The sequence below is a fragment of the Paramacrobiotus metropolitanus genome, unplaced genomic scaffold (assembly GCF_019649055.1).
Source record: "Paramacrobiotus metropolitanus isolate TYO unplaced genomic scaffold, Prichtersi_v1.0 Parri_scaffold0000028, whole genome shotgun sequence".
In the NCBI taxonomy this organism is placed as follows: domain Eukaryota; kingdom Metazoa; phylum Tardigrada; class Eutardigrada; order Parachela; family Macrobiotidae; genus Paramacrobiotus; species Paramacrobiotus metropolitanus.
In genome coordinates, this window is record NW_026570248.1 from 1,213,793 (window position 1) to 1,231,410 (window position 17,618).

General features: G+C 40.4%; 5 protein-coding genes and 1 long non-coding RNA gene across 6 annotated transcripts; 3 read left to right on the top strand and 3 right to left on the bottom strand.

The window, feature by feature from the left end:
- Positions 1-263: 263 nt before the first annotated feature.
- Positions 264-1,430, top strand: LOC129588194 (uncharacterized). Its single transcript, XR_008690448.1, has 4 exons — positions 264-459; positions 555-635; positions 895-1,071; positions 1,151-1,430. It is a non-coding gene; the product is annotated as an uncharacterized LOC129588194 (long non-coding RNA).
- LOC129588193 (S-adenosylmethionine mitochondrial carrier protein-like) lies at positions 1,098-3,625 on the bottom strand. The gene is given in 10 exon segments (XM_055482332.1): positions 1,098-1,581; positions 1,649-1,722; positions 2,128-2,262; positions 2,321-2,355; positions 2,358-2,411; positions 2,587-2,692; positions 2,915-3,030; positions 3,174-3,290; positions 3,293-3,329; positions 3,469-3,625. Coding segments are annotated over 10 exon segments (786 nt in total). The 5' UTR covers positions 3,499-3,625; the 3' UTR covers positions 1,098-1,499.
- A 552-nt stretch (positions 3,626-4,177) lies between these two features.
- On the top strand, positions 4,178-4,938 carry LOC129588192 (kxDL motif-containing protein CG10681-like). The gene has a single exon (XM_055482331.1). The coding sequence runs from the start codon at positions 4,237-4,239 to the stop codon at positions 4,579-4,581; it is 345 nt and encodes a 114-aa protein (XP_055338306.1). The 5' UTR covers positions 4,178-4,236; the 3' UTR covers positions 4,582-4,938.
- A 2,380-nt stretch (positions 4,939-7,318) lies between these two features.
- On the bottom strand, positions 7,319-9,663 carry LOC129588190 (uncharacterized). The gene is made up of 5 exons (XM_055482329.1): positions 9,440-9,663; positions 9,084-9,361; positions 8,478-8,537; positions 8,180-8,396; positions 7,319-7,956 (listed from the first exon to the last, which is right to left on the bottom strand). The coding sequence occupies exons 1-5, from the start codon at positions 9,506-9,508 to the stop codon at positions 7,729-7,731; spliced, it is 852 nt and encodes a 283-aa protein (XP_055338304.1). The 5' UTR covers positions 9,509-9,663; the 3' UTR covers positions 7,319-7,728.
- Positions 9,664-9,840: 177 nt separating this feature from the next.
- Positions 9,841-13,511, top strand: LOC129588189 (protein ST7 homolog). The gene is made up of 15 exons (XM_055482328.1): positions 9,841-9,988; positions 10,046-10,116; positions 10,231-10,313; positions 10,404-10,551; positions 10,626-10,697; positions 10,928-11,026; positions 11,097-11,175; positions 11,250-11,398; positions 11,454-11,551; positions 11,690-11,798; positions 11,860-11,932; positions 12,039-12,141; positions 12,207-12,357; positions 12,565-12,797; positions 12,994-13,511. The coding sequence occupies exons 2-15, from the start codon at positions 10,098-10,100 to the stop codon at positions 13,087-13,089; spliced, it is 1,512 nt and encodes a 503-aa protein (XP_055338303.1). The 5' UTR covers positions 9,841-9,988; positions 10,046-10,097; the 3' UTR covers positions 13,090-13,511.
- On the bottom strand, positions 13,501-16,233 carry LOC129588191 (TLC domain-containing protein 2-like). The gene is made up of 5 exons (XM_055482330.1): positions 15,916-16,233; positions 15,746-15,828; positions 15,010-15,092; positions 14,287-14,458; positions 13,501-13,901 (listed from the first exon to the last, which is right to left on the bottom strand). The coding sequence occupies exons 1-5, from the start codon at positions 16,119-16,121 to the stop codon at positions 13,705-13,707; spliced, it is 741 nt and encodes a 246-aa protein (XP_055338305.1). The 5' UTR covers positions 16,122-16,233; the 3' UTR covers positions 13,501-13,704.
- Between the last annotated feature and the right edge of the window lie 1,385 nt (positions 16,234-17,618).

Genomic DNA, 17,618 nt, shown 5'->3' on the forward strand with positions numbered 1-17,618 from the left:
CAGTCTTTCGTCACTAATGATCGACAGTTATAATTAGTATCGGTACATGGGCGGCTACTACGTACGGCTTCCACAAAATATTCATTCGCTAAATTAATCTCCAACCACATTTTGACTTTAAATTTAGTATATGAATCGTTTCGCAAACTAAGTACTTACTCGCATTGTAAATAACCGGAAACGGAAGCTCAAGTTCAGAATTTAAGCGTATACCAGTATTGCTTGGAAACTGGATGCAAGTCCATCCAAAGGACATCTGGTCTGAACCAGAATAAGTAATTCATTAGTTGTTGAAGTACTATTACGTACACTGGAACTGAATTAATAACGCTAACTATTATTATTGTTCTACTTAGAAAGTCCTAATTCTGACTTCTCTGCAACGTTAACGTTTTCTGGACTACAGCAATGTCTCGAAGCGCCGTGTGTTCACGATCGCGTTCAACATCCCGGGTTTCGGTAGGCAAATTTACGAACATGTGCCATATCAGTACGTGTCAAGCGCTAAATTCCGGTTTTTGATACCATGTAAAGGAACATTGTTTTACACATAGCGCCGTCTACGCAAACTTCCGCATCGAATGAACGGGAAAAGGAGCCGATCAAACCGCAGTCGCCGATCGGCATCGCGTAAGGTCAGTCATGTTTAGATGAACCACCAACCAAAACGTCACAGATTATCTACCTATAAATTTTTTAAAAATCTATACAATACAAAGATGCGCGTAAAGATACATAACTGAAATGATGTTCTACGGTAGACGTTTATTATAAAATACGTAATTTGGCACCAATGGCGCAGCGAGTAGTGCTAACACTCCTTGTTTTTAATTTCGATGTGGCCTGCATTGATGCATGTACGTATTTAGCTAACCGCGCTAATTTAAATTTCAGAGCAGTCGATGTGGAAGTAAGCGAGCATCCAGAAGTAAATCCAGAAACAAATCTCGGAGTTGCAGCCGGCCGAAACAAAAGCAAAAATGTCGATCGAAGCGCCGCAAGAGCACAAAAACAGATCGACTACGTAAATTGAAAGAAGTGAAAATGGCGAAGGATCTGGGAACGCGCTATGTAATTGAGAAATTGCCAGACTGCAGAAAGCATTAATGTTAAAAGCGGTACTAGTCATCTGATGGCGGTCTCGTTGCAGCGCATCGGTGGAGGAGGACGTCGAAAAACAAGAAAACCTTGCAAATAATTTATCTGGCACTCAGATCTGATCTGGCAAATTATTAGCGCAGATCGTACTGGTCAGTTGCACTCTGGTCAGTACTGGTACTGGTATCGTACTGGTCAGTAATCGTACTGGTCAGTCAGTTGCAGTTACTATGTACATATCACAACAAACCGTGTCCCCCGTATCATCCAACTACATATGATAAAAACTGCCAAAGAGAAACAACAAAATAATTCTTAAAAAAATCAAATTTTATACACTCAGATAATTGGTCTCAAGTCAATTTCAAACTAAGGCATCTAAGTAATGACTGGACATGGCTTTAACTTTTTCGTAAACGCCTAAAAAAAATAAAACCGCCAACGGAAATCCACGTCACCCGAGGCACTACACCAGAAAACAACCTAAAAACATAAATCGTCACTTGGAAAACAGGTAACAAGTTCTTTGCGCCGATCTTTGTGCAGTTACCCTTTCCACCCTTCGCGACTCCAAATATCTCGAAGAACTAAAGCAACATCTCCTCTGGCTTGGACAGACTGGCGCTAATAACACGAATGCAAGCACTTATATGCTCCGCTATTTAGGTAGAGTTTTAAAACATACAGTACGTTATTGTACGTAAACAATTTATCAGCGGTTTAAGCTTTTGTCTTATACTGTAATGTGCAAAATGTCAACCAAGTTCAGGCAAACGTTAACGAACACTAGTTTTACAGTAATTAAAACTTAATATACCATACAGTGCCAAGGGACTACGATTACTGTGGATTACCGATTTATAAAAGATTCTGCTGGATCGAAGAGTCGAATCGTTAGTAAAATTATGGTAAAATAAAATTGTTAGTCCCACGTTCTTACCGCACACAAAGTTAGAATCAACGAGTTAACGCTGATCTGTGACCACCTCGGCCAGTACATTCACTGCTTAGTCGGAGCGTATCCCTTACCTCGGCTAACATTATTCTGGTTTTGGCGACATCTAAAGGAGTGGTTGCTGCCGCTGCCACTGCACCGGCTACGCTGCCGCACACGGCTGACTGCCAGGCAAATATATCCTGTTCTTGCCTCGACTGAACGTATCCCTGGAACAGCATCCAGATTCAGAATCGGTACCATGAACGTACCTTTTGCATTTCATACTTTTAAAAATTCCCAGAGGGGAAATTGAATGACGGAAAAGGAATTTCTCGAAGAACCGTGCTTCTATATCCTCTGTATAAGCCACGAAATCCTGTGGACAAAAAAATCGCGTTAACGAAACTATTGTATCTTCCCACGACAGCGCAAGGGCTGCTTTTTATTATACTATTGTCGGTCAATAGAAACCGGTTTATAACTTTTATTTCCTAGAAACAGAATACAAGCATTTATTTGTTTTACCGTGTTTATTAATAAAAAATATGAACGTACCTCCGTGCGCATCGTGCCTCGCAATACTTCAAAACTAGATAACTGAGAAGCCTGGGTCCTTTGTTTCGTAACTTCAACTGGTACACGTATGAGGCAGGCCATCTGTAAAATTGAGCATATTTTGATAAGAAGCGTAAAGCGTTCACCATTAAAAAAAACAAATGAATGAAGAAAATTAAACTAATATTTTCCCACACCGATCCGGTAACCTCACATAGAATACCGATGAATTTACAGTACTATTAAATTTACACCCAATATAAATACTCGTATGCGCCGGAATAATCTTCAGTTACTTTTATCCGAAAAAGGAATCAGATTTACCACTTCCCCGACCATAGCTGCCAGCATATGACCTAAGGGTTCGGATTTCTGTGAAGGGCCAAATATCTTACTTGCTCCCCGTTTCGTAGCTTCATAGGAGCAAAAAAACAATGCAGCTGAAAAAAAGAGCAAGTAACGGTTAGTAATCACTAATCACTGTAAGCTAAAAATTACTCGCATGCACTTACAATAATTACTGAATAATGTACCACTCGTACTCGATACTCGAAGTCTATCACTTAATTTAAAGACTTCATACCAGTTGGTGCCGATCCCACTATAACAGGAGTTATTCCGGCATAAATCCGGCGAAAACCTCCAGCATACCAAAATCCCTGTGCACTCTGTAATCGCGTTTTAACGGTGTCCGGTGGAAGAGCGACAGGTCCACAGCCGTTCCAGCGGCTGCGCCAGCCTACCAAAATTGCCAGTCAACAGATTTCAGTGCTTTGAAATAAGTTTGAATGGACCGTTACAGGTATGAACGTACTAAAAAAACCTGCGCAACTTGGCTTCGCCAGAATGATTAAGTCATTAAGATCACGGCTGCTTACCACGAGTGATGATACTAGATAGCTCGACATAACGAAGAAATCTGTGTTGAAATCCAGTGTTCACTTTATACATAATACATTCCAGTTTAACCATCCATTTGTGGAATCCAAAAGTGATTAATTAACAAAGTCAACGAAACCGTTCATCGTTCTGAAATTAAAATGATTTTTCTCAAATTTCATGCAAACATCACTCCGGCAGTGGTATCCGGCTTTCAAATCTAAAATCTCGACTGATGTCGAAATCAAAACAAATGGTAGCAACCCCCTCGAAAGGTATTTACGTTGGTTGCAAGTGTTCTTCCCAAAATTTCTTCCCAAACGTATCTGTACATACAGCATACGCCATACATTGTACGTATTAAGATCTTCTTTAACGATAAAATATACTGTACAGTCTGTACTTATCTATAATATTATAACCCTTTATTAGATTTACATCTTGAAGGCTGAAGTATTTGAATTATTATTTCAGTGATATTCGTGATTCTTTCGTGGTGAGTATCGGAAAAACCTATAGAAGTTTTCTGTCATCTGCCATTAGCATAACTGGAAGATTGTGAAAGCGGAAAAGTTAATGTGGTTATTGTGAGTGTTACGCAGTTACTGTTAAGTATCTCGCTTTAAGTGTACTGTAGAAGTATTGATGCTGGTTTTAATCTAAGCGTGGTCTTCGCCTCATTTATACAGAGAATCCAAGTTGAAAACCCCGCTAGCAAACTGGATTCCCAAACCGAAGTGCCTTCGGAAACTGCATCCGCCAGCAGTATGTCTTCCCCGAGCACCAGCTCCAGCATTGCACCTGAAGGTTGGCTGGATGATAGAATGCTGAATGCAGTGCTGCATGATCAGCGTGAAATGCTGGCCAAACTGGAGAAGGCCAACGAAACCCTGGACACGTGCAACACCTTGAGCCATCAGCGTATCGACGCGTACGCTACTGACTTCAAACACCACGTCAAGCTCTTATTGGAAATGAAGAAAGATCTCGAGTCATTGTATAAACGGTTAAGAATTGTCCAAACCAAAGTCTCCAAACTGTATCCAGCTAACTACGCGGATGCAGTCAGTAAAGCGGAAATGCACGAAATAGAGGAAGACGAGAATGACTGATTTTAATTACATTTTGGCCGTCCTGGAATTTTGTACGCGCAGTCTGTTGTTTCCGTTTTCCTGGATGTTCATGACCTGCAGTTTGGATTTTGTTTGGTTTTATGCGTCCATTTGCAGTTGATTTGCAACCATATTGATCTCGTCACAGTTTCTGTTTTTGTTTAAGTTTCATTTTTTAGATTAACTTTTCAACTGTAAAGTCATTTTTCGTTTGCCATGATACCGGTATCCATAATTTTTATAAACCTAATTTTACCCGTGACGCGTTATTTCCATTTTGGCAGTTTAATTTCCAATTTGTTGTTGTGTATCGGGTTTTCACAATCAGTGTAAAGTACCCTATAAGAAAGAAGTACAGTATCAATGGATAATTGTATAATCTGGTCGTTTCGCTTAGAATATTTCTGTTTCACCACCACTTGTTTCAAATTGACGTCGACAACTTGACATTAATTAACTTTTAAATAGCTAAAGTACGAGACTACGAGTACAGTAAAAAAATCATTTGTGTCGTGACACCTTGTTAGTTTTAAAAACTGCTGAAGTTTTCTGTAATTTCTATTAGGCTGGCTTGTTAATTTAATTTAACTTATATCAGTGAGGGTAAAAAAATAGCATGACAACTAGTAGACCCCCTGCGCGAAACTGCGCGGAATAAATCAGTGGTAGATTAAAATGCAAAAATATATAAGCTCATCGTTATTCATGACTTCTAAGATACGTACATTTGTCAAATTCAGATATATTCTACGCTTCGTTGGATTCATTCATGCTTCAGAAATTTAAAATTTAAAATTTTGCATAATTCAAAATAAGGTGCTGCTGCTGTACTCGTAGTCGTAGCTGGGTTCACTGTTTTACCGAAAATTCTATTTTGATCTTTCTGTGTTAACATTTTCCCGTTCGGTACACTGCAGAGAAAACCGTAATATACTTCAAAACTTGCCGTTTATACAATATGTGCTGTTTTATAGAAGTTCCTTTGAGTATTTTTCTTTATCAGTCTGCTATTTGAATTGTAAAATATTGCCCGTTGTTATGTATTAGAATTTTGGCCAGCCAGTGCAGCCACACTTATCAAGTCATTAACATACTTCCAGTCATGGGTTTTTTTAAATTTCAGTTTGTCCGGTAACAATGCGCAGATCGCAGCACTCACGACGCAGTGTCTGATTGTGTCTCGCTTATTATTTTATGACTCGTATGAGTCCTATCTGTATTCAGTGTATTGTACCGGAGCTCGGGGTCACCTGCGGCTTCGCCTTCTGTTACAATAGCGTCGTTTCACAAATTCACAATAGCGTCGTGAATAATATTTAAATTAACTAATTAATTAATTAATAATAATCATTAAATTTCACAGCAGCGTCGTGAATAATTTGCACTTCCGCTACTTTAGCACCACTGTTCTAACACAACCGCGTAAAATCCATACTACGGTGCCACCGTAGTAATGGATTCTCACGCGGTCTGTACGTAAAAGCAACGGCAACCAACGGCAAAAAAACACAGCCGTACTTTGCTATTGCTTTATTCGGCTAGTTGTTTCGAAAACGGCTCGGTTTACATGTTCAGCAATGCATTAATCAGGTGACAGACAGAACATTCTGTGCAAAGTACGGTAATTCATTCACGCAGAGTTACAATGGAGGCTATAACACTGCCAAAGACAGATCGTATGCAGCAGCTCGCAAACGCGAGCGCCAGCTTTATTTTAACGCGCATCGGCGCTAACCGGCTCGGGCAGAGCAAGACGTTCAACAGAACCAGACTAAGAGAATTCTAAACAGGTAGACAGCAAGCACATCTCTAGGGAAGGCGCCAATCCTCTGCTTCGACTGATCTCCTGTCTACTTCCATTTGGCACGATTGGTGCTGCGGACATCACAGGCCTTTCAGTCCAAGCCGTTACTGAGTAGCCAGGGTGGTATTGTGATCCTCCATCTCCGTGCCCGTCTCCTTGGTGGTATTGCTGCCTCAGCCAAGCACTTCGCACACAGGCCTTGCGGGCCGTGCACTCGCAGCCTGAACTCAGAGTGGTCACCCATCTAAGTCCAAACCGCGCTCGATGTAGACTATCTTTCAAAACCCGAAGGTTTATCCATCTAGCCACAACGAGTGTGCTCATAACGGCACGCGCACCCGACCTTGGAGGCGCTACAATAAAGGAGCTCGAACAACTGCGGAGGACAGCTACTTAAAAAACTGGGTTTGCACTTTGCAGCTGTTCCGTACTCGCGGACTGCTTTGCCTGATCTTTCTGACGTCTTCAGCTCTAACTGTCTTGCAAACAAAAATTTCTGGTAAAAAATATGTAAACCACGGCTATAAGGTGATACATGTCATTACATAAGCACACCCATTCGAAGAAGAGCTTGAAGAACGGCGTTTCAGCTGTCGACTCAAGACAGTGGTGGGGTGGTCGATTTAGCAGTGGTGGGTTCCTCACTTTTCCATAGACTTTGTATGTTAGCTTTTCTTAAACTTTTCTTTTAAACTTTACATTTTTCTCAAAACTGATTCTTGTCGCGCCATCTGCAAACCTGGCGCTATCGAATGATATATAGACACCCAAGTTTCGTTAAGCGTTTCGCTCAGAAAAGGAGCTTTGTATGGAATTCGCTAAGGCTTATTTTATTAATATATAGAGATAGTAGCTGTATCAGAACATTAATTACATAATTATTAGTGTGTAGCGGTGCTGCTTTATGCATAACATACAGAATCGTCATCTACATCAGATCGAAAATGTTAATGGTCATATTTCACTGTCACCTGATGATCATCTACTTACAATTAACCTTACAGTTAGCAGCAACCCATGAAACTCTCAACCAAAAAAATAAATAAAACAAATAAACAATAAGACTTGCTAAACGCTACACAGTATTAAAACGAGAGAACTAAAATTATAACATCCCACCAGTAGCAACAGCAGACACACATATTTTTAAACCAAATCACAGCATTATAAGTCCACACACTACACATTAACCAATTTAAATCCACCGAACAGATACCGTTCGCTTACAAAATCATCTCAGCCACGCCATTGTTGGAAATGCCATAACAGCAAATCTTCGTTATGAATATGTCGGATTTTCAGAGCTGCCGGAATGTATTACCATCTCACAATTTCAAGGAACTTTATTCCGATGGAACGGACAATAACTTGGAAGTTTTCGGATCATCAAATCGATCCGGCGTTTTAATTCCAACCAGCATAGAAATACCCAGAGCCAGAATCAGTGCCATGATCAAGCCTGTCACCGTCGCCATCCATAAAGGAATCGTGAAAGCGTATTCACACGGTTGGAAAAATGTAGCGTCACCAAAGACGGAAGCATTATTGGTGGCGTTAAGGAACGGTTTGAGCTATGAAAACAAGCATAAGACGATTCTAAACTGGTACACGCAAAATAACGATTCCATGCAAATTCGCAAGCAGTAAAGGATGTCATTGCAAAATAACGATTCCATGCAAATTCGCAAGCAGTAAAGGATGTCATTACACGCAGGTGTACTAAATAGCAGCAGCTGTAAATTGTTTAACCAAAATCACTCGCGTTTCCATAAATTCCTAATCAAAACCACTTACGATTATCTGGGGAAACTGTAGTCCTGCCATTTGTTCACCATAATCGGAGGTAAAAGCATACTGATCCTGGCAAAGATAAGCGTACCCGCGATCGCCAAAAGTATCCTGCGGGCGCAGATCCCAGTTATTCGTCTGGGTACCGTTTACACCATCGAATGTCGCCTTCAAGGTTATGTTCGTAATCCACCAATAGAAACTGTCATGTGCGAAGTCGAACCTGCAAAACAGCTTCCCATAGTGGACTAAAACAATTAATTAACGGAGTTGTAATAACAAAATTATTGAATGTTATACCAACCGAAATGTAGCCTGCTTTGTAGATGCATTTGATTGAATGCCGGATACATCCACGACAAAACTGAAAACAACGAGAAGCAAATGAGCACAGCAGAGTATAAAAGGTGTTAAAAATGGGCCAGGAGTGGTAAAAAAATTAATTTAAAGCTTCCTAATTTCTATGCATTATGCACACGGTTTACACCGCATTCCACAACACTGACACCAAACAATACTGTAGCCGTACAAATGAGATCTGTAGTGAAGATGTACATCTGTGCTAGTTCAACCGGAAACATCTGAATGTGTACTTGTACCGTTGTACGAGATGACCAGTTCTAACGTGGATTTTCTAGACTTCTGAGATTGTCTGAATGTCCTAAAATGATTCTTGCTCTTGCCCTTGCCCTTGCTCTTCCCCAATGACTTTTCAGCTGATTAAAAATGTTTGTGCACTTTGACAATCGCGCCGGTATCGGTTAACATGTTCGCAATTGCATAACTGACTTTTGGGTAATTCGCTAACTCGTAACATCGCCGACGAACCATCAAACCTCGTTTTATCGTGGTACGGGTGTGTAACCCACTCCACTAGTGGCAGCTTAGAAGTTGCCGTTGCAATACTTACAAAGCTGTGCCATTGTTATCTTCGCTCGGGCATCCAGATTCTGTTAGAGTGATTGTAGAATTTTCAGCAAAAATCTCATCATCAACCTCCCACTTCGACCTGACATCATGTGGGCCATAAACTTGAATCTGAATGGGATTAGATGTTTCCATTCGAACACACGGTGTAGTAAATATTAAAGTCGTCCCATTCCCAAATACTCCAGTTCTCGGTTTAATCGGCGTTCCTGTTGCTCTTCTTTCTCTTGATAGGAGTTCTTCTTTTGCTTCCGAAACCGACTGAAAAAAGTTACAACTTCAAAAATTTATCTATCATACGGTTTGGATTTCAGAATCAGCAGAACGCAGAACGCAAACCTGTATCCTAACGGCAACCGAAAAAGCACATGACACTGTCAAAACCGACAGAACGTGTAAGTAAAGCATTGTATGCGATGAAATAAAACCAAAATGCAAGGGGAAACAATTCGTTTGGAGCAGAATAAAAGATAACAACGGGATGTAAATCCAGAAAGTCAGGAAGGAAGAATCTGGAAGATTATCATTTATTCACTCACATGATGTGGGCGAACAAGGATGAGTATCGTGCACTAAAAAGTAAAGCATGTATTAAGTAGCACAGCAGTAGAGGCAGTTAATAGCTGGCCCTGGCGGCATCAGATTCGCCCCAATCGGAGCTGATTGAATTTAGTGTTTTTTGTTGCTGGATGGATGTTTACCAGTTTTATAAAATTAAATTTAATGCTCTATGCTTCTAGGGTTACTATCTGCGGCATGGGATTATTGGGATGATTAACGGAAGCTGCACAATTGCACATTCCCTTGTTGCGGTTAAGGCCCCACGCCTTTGCTTGTACTACGGACAAAAAGCGTGCACAAATTTGTAGCTGAGAAAAGCAGATTGACGTGAGCAGTGAGCATTTTAATTACTACCATCCCTGGCAAAAAGCTTTGTGATTTTAGAAGTCGTTATCCTGGATCTTCTCTTTTGGAAGTTTTCTGCTTGACCGCTGCAATGTTCAATCTTATTTTTTGTAAGTAAAGAAGTTAACGATCATTCGCGGATTCATTCATCGTCGTTTCCGTTCCCGTAGACAATGTATGACAATTGTAAAACTGAATTGACCATTGTTTCCATGTCCTTGCAGCCACGTTGTTTATGAACTCGCTGACTCCGAAATTTTATGTTGCTCTGACCGGAACATCCTCCTTGGTGTCTGGATTAATTCTGGTAAGACACGCTGTCAGATGAGATTTTTATTAACCATTGTATTTGGCAGAACAGTTTTGATAATGGAAATACTTTGAATTCTTCCCTTAGATTTTTGAATGGTGGTATTACAAGAAATATGGCATATCTTTTCTCGAACAATTATCTATAACTCATTTGACCCCCTGGTTCGGCGGGAATGGAAATACCAATGGAACGGAGAGCGAAACATCGTCATCTGGAGAAAGTCCGCAACAAGGTTGGCGACGCCGCAGCTGCGACGCTATCGTTCCATTTCTGATTGATTTTCAAGTTTTCTGGATTCCCTTGTAGAAGTCCAGGTTACGGAAAATCCTTTCAAATTGTTCCGTGGACCGGAATACAGCCGGTTTTTTAAATTACGAGGTAATTATTACGCGATATGCTGCGGTCTGGTGTGTTGTGTTCAGACTTCTGGTTGGGTATTTCATTTTGTTTCCTACAGTTTAACTATTTTCGTTGTTATTTTATCAGCTGGAAATGTTACATATTGCTGTTTATACCTTTGCGTTTATGTAGACCTGTAGGTTATGGAAACATGTCATTTACGGGACGTTTCAATTTATGCCGCACTGTGTACTATAATTTATTTGCAGGAAAGGAGCCGCTGACGTTTTACGACATGAATTTGTCCGCTCAGGAACACCAGAATTTGTTCCCATTGGAAGTGTATTCTTCTAAGGAGGATTTTGACAGTGAGCTGATGCGTCCTGTTTCTTTATCTGTTGATAATTACCTGTAATATGGTGGCCGAATTGTCTGCAGCTATGCAAAGAGCGTGGCGTGAGCGTGATTCAGCCTTGAGGGTATCGATTGCCGAAGAGTTATTGCAAAGAACTCCAGAGTAATTCCTTTTGCTCATCTTAATCGCGGTGTATTATTATCTCCGGCCAACCACGAGTCTTTTATTTTCTGCAGCTGTGTACCGGCGCTGGTGCTGCTGGGAGAGGAAGGAACTACGACAATCATCGAAACGGAAAGCCGCTTCCGTGACGCATTACGGGTTATGGAAAGTCACCTAGCCAAACGAAGGAACGGACTGGTGGCTTACGATGAAGAGGCGCACGGTAGCGCATTGCTTCGCTTATCCTTATGATCACTTTTCACCGGTGTGCATTTCAGCTCGTGAAACGGAAATCTCTTTCTACGTGCGCCGGCGTCTAGCCATGTGTTTTCGTAAACTGCGCAAATTCAAAGAAGCTGTGAAAATTATGAAAGATGTAAGCTGGATTGCTACATTACTACCTTTGCTCCTTTATTGCTGCGATCGATGACTGTTGTCATCTCGGTTGTTCCCTGATCGCCAATCGATATTGCCATATGGATCACTGTTCCTCTAATTACTGTGTGGTTTTCAGCTGCTGAAAGAATTCCCCTTAATTATGGATATCCATGAAAATCTGGTGGAATGTTTGTTGGAAATGAAAGCATATGCGGACGTTCAGGCCGTAATGGCTAAATATGACGGTGAGGGAATTGTGCCGATTATTCGTCAGCAGTTACGATGACGTGTTTTTATGGGATGCAGATGTGAATTTACCCAAGTCCGCAACGATAGTTTACACTGCGGCGCTGCTGAAATGCCGGTGTGTGGGAGAAAGGTGAGTAACCGAACAGCTGCAGATTCAGATACATCTCCGGGTACTGGATATTACCGTTACTGATGTTAATACCGGCACTGATCATCACGTATTTTTATTTTTGAAGGTTTTCTCCAGATTTAGTGTCTAAACGAGGGATTTCAGCGGTAGAGTTGAATGCCATAGAGGCGATTCACCGTGCAGTGGAATTTAATCCTCACGTTCCTAAAGTACTGGTGTTAATGTTTCGAACGGTTACTTTAAGGCGCGGAACTGAACAAATGTGATATTTTAGTATCTCCTGGAAGAAAAAACACTGATTCTTCCTCCTGAACATATTGTCCGACGCGGAGACAGCGAGGCACTGGCTTACGCTTTCTTCAACTTGGACCACTGGAAGGATATTGAAGGTGCCCTGAAAATCCTACATATGACATGGGAAGGAAGTATGTGCATAATAGTTATTTGTTGATGGTATTCGCAGACTGGCCGGCATTCACGAATGTAGAGACAAATTTAAAATTCTTTTAGTTATTAACTTATTATAACGTCAATTTGCCGAATTATATCAACTCCGATGTTTTCCATAGTTGTTATTTTAATCTGAACTCGTGAAATTTGCTACTTGCTATTTGATTATCTGCGTATTTTAGCGTTTCGCGCATTACCTTACCCCTTGGAAAAAGGACATTATTTTCATCCTTATCCTTCTGGAATGGAAGCAGCAGAACGTGAGCTTCTGCCTGTTTTCCACGATGTATCGGTCTATCCTCAGAAAGAAGTTCCTTTTTTTATCACATTTACGGCTGCTCTTTGCTGCATCATGGCTATGTTAGCGGTCCTGACCCATGCCTATCCCGAATTTATGACGCAACTGGCTCGCACGGTAAGGGTAATCAAGCATTTCTTACGATTAAGTATAGCGCTCTTCAAGTACCTACAAAAACGCTCTTAACTGTCATCGTATTTGTGGTAGTAGATTTACTTAGAAAGATATTGTTCGGTTACGTACAGTATGCCAAAAGTAGTTGTCGCACCTACAGTGTTTGACAGAATAATTGAGCTAACTGCATCCGTTTTAGTTGATCGTCTACATTACTCTCCCTGTAAATTTTTTGGTGGAGAAACTGGAGGCTGTTATTCCTCCGCAACTCATGCAAAATTTGGCTAGAATCTGATGCGAAGTGAGGTTGCACCTTGTAACTGCCGTGATGCGAAGTTGATTCTCCGTATTACATGTTAGTTCTTATATTTTAAACCGCCGCTTGTCGTTTACTTGGTGTACTGTACACTATGCGGACTTCCCGTTTGATGGGTTTGAACGGTCCAGATTTTCTGTAATTGTTACCATGTTCTTTTGGAGCTTTATTGTCCGTTGTATGAGTTTTTAATGTATCAAAATGTTGTCCTTGACTCCCAGTTGGTGTTAGTGATGCAGCAGCTCACTAATCAATCACGCTAATTTGAAGCAACTTTATTACTTCTGATGTACAAGCCTGTTGAATTTTTATGTAGAATGAATGATCTTGAACCTGTCTTATACATGAAAATAATGTTTTTCGTGTGCTGGAAAAAATTATGCAAGTAATAAAAGAACTCAGCTACACTGGTTTTACATTCATAATACGAATTATTGGTTCACATTGAAATTACAGCAGCGCACGAACAATTCCGAAATTATTCTTCATCACAACGCTTTGGCATTCTAAGGAAAAATAAAAGAATAAAAACCACGGAACAAAAAAATACTGCTAAATTGCTGACCATGAATTCCGTATGGCAAAATTGAAAATTCAGTCGTTCGATTTTTTCTTTACAGTAAGGAAATCACTACGCACTAGTCGGTATAACAAAACCACATTCATAATAACTGCTATCACAAAACAGATTGTCGCAGTCACGTTGACAATTCGAGGGATTCGGTTCGAATAGGAAAAATGGAGATAAGAAAGACATACGAACGTTCCTAATCGGAATAATATGAAGGTAGCTGAAAACAACAGATTCCTTGTAGATTTCGTACCCTAATTTCATACTAAGTATAAGTAATCTGGCTAATAATGCTTAATAACTCAAAAGATCGAAATCGTGACCTCAGTTGAGTCCCACAATCTAACATTTGCAAAGCGGCATCCGTCTACAGTGGCCACTGGCCACATAAATGCTACTTTAGGGTCTGAATTAGAATAATTTTCCAGGAACAATTTGGTTGTCACTATATATATATGTGAGATAACAGATTACACACGATACATGCAATACACGTGAAGTTTAAATTTAAAACGATCTGACAGTGCTATATTAACGATAAGTATAATTTATATAGGAAGTTATTAAATACCGGTAGCACCTACAGCGATCTGGGGCATACTTACAAACGTTCAGTAGCGAAATGACGTGGTAAAATGGTCGATTTTTTGGAATTCCCAAGATCCGTAATATTTGGCGCCAGTGGAGGAACAAACTGTTAACCTCCACAAACAGCGAAAACACGGGAAAACCAATGAACTTTCGCAGAAATACTGCAACACCGAAGCAAAGTACCACCTGGAACAGCAATCTTTTAAGCTAGTAATGTCTAGTTACATTTTTAAGAAAGCTGGAACATTTATTCACACGAAAATTACACAACCGACACGTCTGTACTCTGTGCACTTTGAAAAATTTAATAATATAACCAGAAAATTCGAAAGGCGCTACACAAGTACGGTTGCTAGTTACGTTTACTGTTTACTGACAGCCAACCCTACATAATTACAAGACCTAAAAGCGGAAACAGTTCCTGATGGCATATACATTCACTCAGCACCGAAAAAATTTGATGATTCCCATCACAACATAAGTTGAATAAATGGTCGTAAGCTTTTCTTTCCTAATCTGGCTAATCGCAAGGGTAGACTGGTAGTAATTTAATCTGCAGACAACTGCAAATCATAACAAACAGTACTCCTATGCGTACATTTATCTATTGTACAATTTCTATAAAGTACTTCTGAATTAAAAAATAAAGCATCTTCACAGTTCACAGTTGTCCTACAAGGGAAAACTGATATATAGATATACTGATATAAACGCCAATGTAACGCCATGATACATACCACCGCATGATGTCCCATTAATTCCACAGACTTCAAATTTAACCGATTAATTCCCATGTCAAAAAGGTCGTAAATAAAGTAACCTGAAAGGCAAAACGCGCGAACTCATCAGAAAATAGCGCTGCTTATTTCTTAATTCAACTGTGTTAATGGCAGGACAGCATTGTTTTAATCACAAATCATATGCTAAAGCCGAAGATTATGTTCGGGAATATGTTGTCTTACAACAGTATAGCAATATGTTGTCTTACTATTGTCAACAAATAGCTCGTTGTTAATTTGTGTCGCAAAAATTTGCTATAAGCGCAACAAGTACCGTACTGAGCGATGTACGTGGTCATTTTACTAATCATTTTCCATCCGTCGGCGTATAGCTATTCTTATGGCATCGGCCACAAAATGATCAGACCGACATGCACTTCTTGAAGTAATGCAAGATCTGTTTGGAAGCTACTAAAAAAATTTAAGTACTGTACTGTACTGGCACCAGAAACAATTCTAATTTCAAAGTTGCACACACGAGTGCAGTTTACTACCGGCACTTCGTAATCTGTAACAAACTTCCTTATACAACGAGTTTTCTTTCTGGTGTACTCTTACTTTTGACTTATGCCACATTACAGCAAAAGGAACTCCGAAAAGTTAGAAATATTATTATTAAGTAAACAAGATGCGAAATTGTTGCAGGCCCATAAAGTACACAATGCTTATACTCGTACTACGACTGCGCTCATACCGATTGATAGTGCCACGAGATAATACGAAAAGTTGGAGCCGCCTTCTACCATGTCTTCACGCAAATCGTCAATAAGAAAAAAGCTAAAAAATAAGCACGGTAAGCCATAATGGTCACACTGCTTGAAACTAAAAGCAAAGAGCGAAGTTTGGGTTCGCAGCCCGACATGCCTTGTAAACGACCAGATTCCTGTTATGCACGAATGCAGCATCGAAGTGGCGATGTTCCGCAGTTTCCATTGCGTCTTACTCGGAGTCGCTCCACTCCATGGTTTGTACAGTCTAAACAGCTGATTAACGACAGCAAAAGCCACTGCAGAGCCAACAATAATTCCCAAATCACTGCGAATATTGGGATTCGCAAAATTTTTCTCCATTTTAGCGGACGAAGTTTGACGCCTGCAGAAAACGGCTTCCGAAAACGGTATGCGATAAGGGTGCAAAGGCAGGAAGCAGGCTGAAGCATTACCGGAAACTCGAAGATTTCAACAAGAGCGCACAATGTATGCTAAAAGTACAATATTTCGAGGCACAGGTAAAGGCAGCAACAAAAACTGGAAAAATCAGCTGAAGATTTCAACAAGAGCGCACAATGTATAAGTTAAAGTACAATATTTCAAGTACAGAGTAAAAGCAGCAACAAAAACTGGAAAAAATCAGCTGATAATGAATGCTGTCGAATTAAAGACGCGAAGTTGCAGCTGTCGGTGGCGCTCTCCGTAGCCGAACTTTACTTACTAGCGAATTTTAGATTTCACAAAACAAGTTACGTGCAGTTCGACGTTCGGATAGAAGTTGGCGTTTAAACGGGTTGATTTACGTCCGTTCGCGACGTAAGGCGCCGTAACCCAACGTCGTTGGCTGACGCGTAAAAACTATCTGCCTTACGTGGAACTGTGCAACGGCTCAGCCATATGGCTGAGCAATAAGCCAGCGTATGCTGCCTGTGGATCTTTTTTGTGTGCTCTAACCGCCTCCCCGAGAGCAGGTTGGTCACGCTCTCGGCACTCTCGATTCGATTTATTTTTCAGCTGTACGTCACTGCAAGTGTGCATCCGTACAAGCATTTTAAACGATTTTCAGTCTGCAAACGTACTGTTTATGTGACGCGGTAGTTTCTAGTGGACGGAGCCTAAACCATGTGAAATCTAAAATTCCCTACTGTACAATCTTACGGGCAAGTGGAACCGAGAACTCAAATAAATCAATAAACTGTTAAGACATTTTTTCGAATGAATGTCTTAATTCACGGCAATCAAAGATGTGCACGACTACGCCGCAAAATATGAAACCTTAGGCAATACCGACTTGAAAAAGTCGGAAGGTTTCGAAAAACTTTAATATAATAGTGAGTGGGTCGGAAATTTTTAGACCAAAATAATCGGAAATTTTTAGAACATATGGTCAGTTATCTATGGTCAGTTATTTAATAAAAATTATCGTAACTCGTAAATACTATAGGGGTGTCTAAACACATATCAACGGGTACAAAAAACGCCGAAATTAAACCGTTCACCACTACTGACACGTGACAACGACAAGTCCATGACCATATTACTACTGTACAAGTTTCCACAATACTTCTCCAGCGGAAGAAATTCCATGTTTTGCAATTATCGTAATACCAAAACACTAAAATTTTATTTTATTTACAATAAAAAAAACATAGAAAACAACGAAAAACTATAGAAAAGATCAGAAATACGTCAACGGGCTCACATAGCTGAGTAAAGTAACGGGGATACTCTGTAGGAGCAGGCAATTCGCAGATTGCCAAGTAGTTGCCGCTCAAAATTGACCCGTTCCAAACTGCTGCTTCCAGACTTCGTACTCTTTTAGAACGTTAATATCGACGGAAGGTGTGCGACCGCTAA

Bases quoted from the DNA above. Each gene is read 5' to 3' on its own strand.
- LOC129588192 (XM_055482331.1), top strand. From the start codon at position 4,237: ATGTCTTCCCCGAGCACCAGCTCCAGCATTGCACCTGAAGGTTGGCTG.
- LOC129588191 (XM_055482330.1), bottom strand. From the start codon at position 16,121: ATGGAGAAAAATTTTGCGAATCCCAATATTCGCAGTGATTTGGGAATT. The intron at 15,829-15,915 runs GCATGTCGGGCT...CTTATTTTTTAG, and splicing joins GGAATCTGGTCGTTTACAAG to CTTTTTTCTTATTGACGATT. The intron at 14,459-15,009 runs GTATGTATCATG...TTGCTGTTCCAG, and splicing joins TAATGGGACATCATGCGGTG to GTGGTACTTTGCTTCGGTGT.
- LOC129588189 (XM_055482328.1), top strand. The intron at 11,799-11,859 runs GTGAGGGAATTG...TATGGGATGCAG, and splicing joins CGTAATGGCTAAATATGACG to ATGTGAATTTACCCAAGTCC. The intron at 12,142-12,206 runs GTACTGGTGTTA...GTGATATTTTAG, and splicing joins TTAATCCTCACGTTCCTAAA to TATCTCCTGGAAGAAAAAAC.
- LOC129588190 (XM_055482329.1), bottom strand. From the start codon at position 9,508: ATGCTTTACTTACACGTTCTGTCGGTTTTGACAGTGTCATGTGCTTTT. The intron at 8,538-9,083 runs GTAAGTATTGCA...CGTTGTTTTCAG, and splicing joins GATAACAATGGCACAGCTTT to TTTTGTCGTGGATGTATCCG. The intron at 8,397-8,477 runs GTTGGTATAACA...GCTGTTTTGCAG, and splicing joins ACAAAGCAGGCTACATTTCG to GTTCGACTTCGCACATGACA.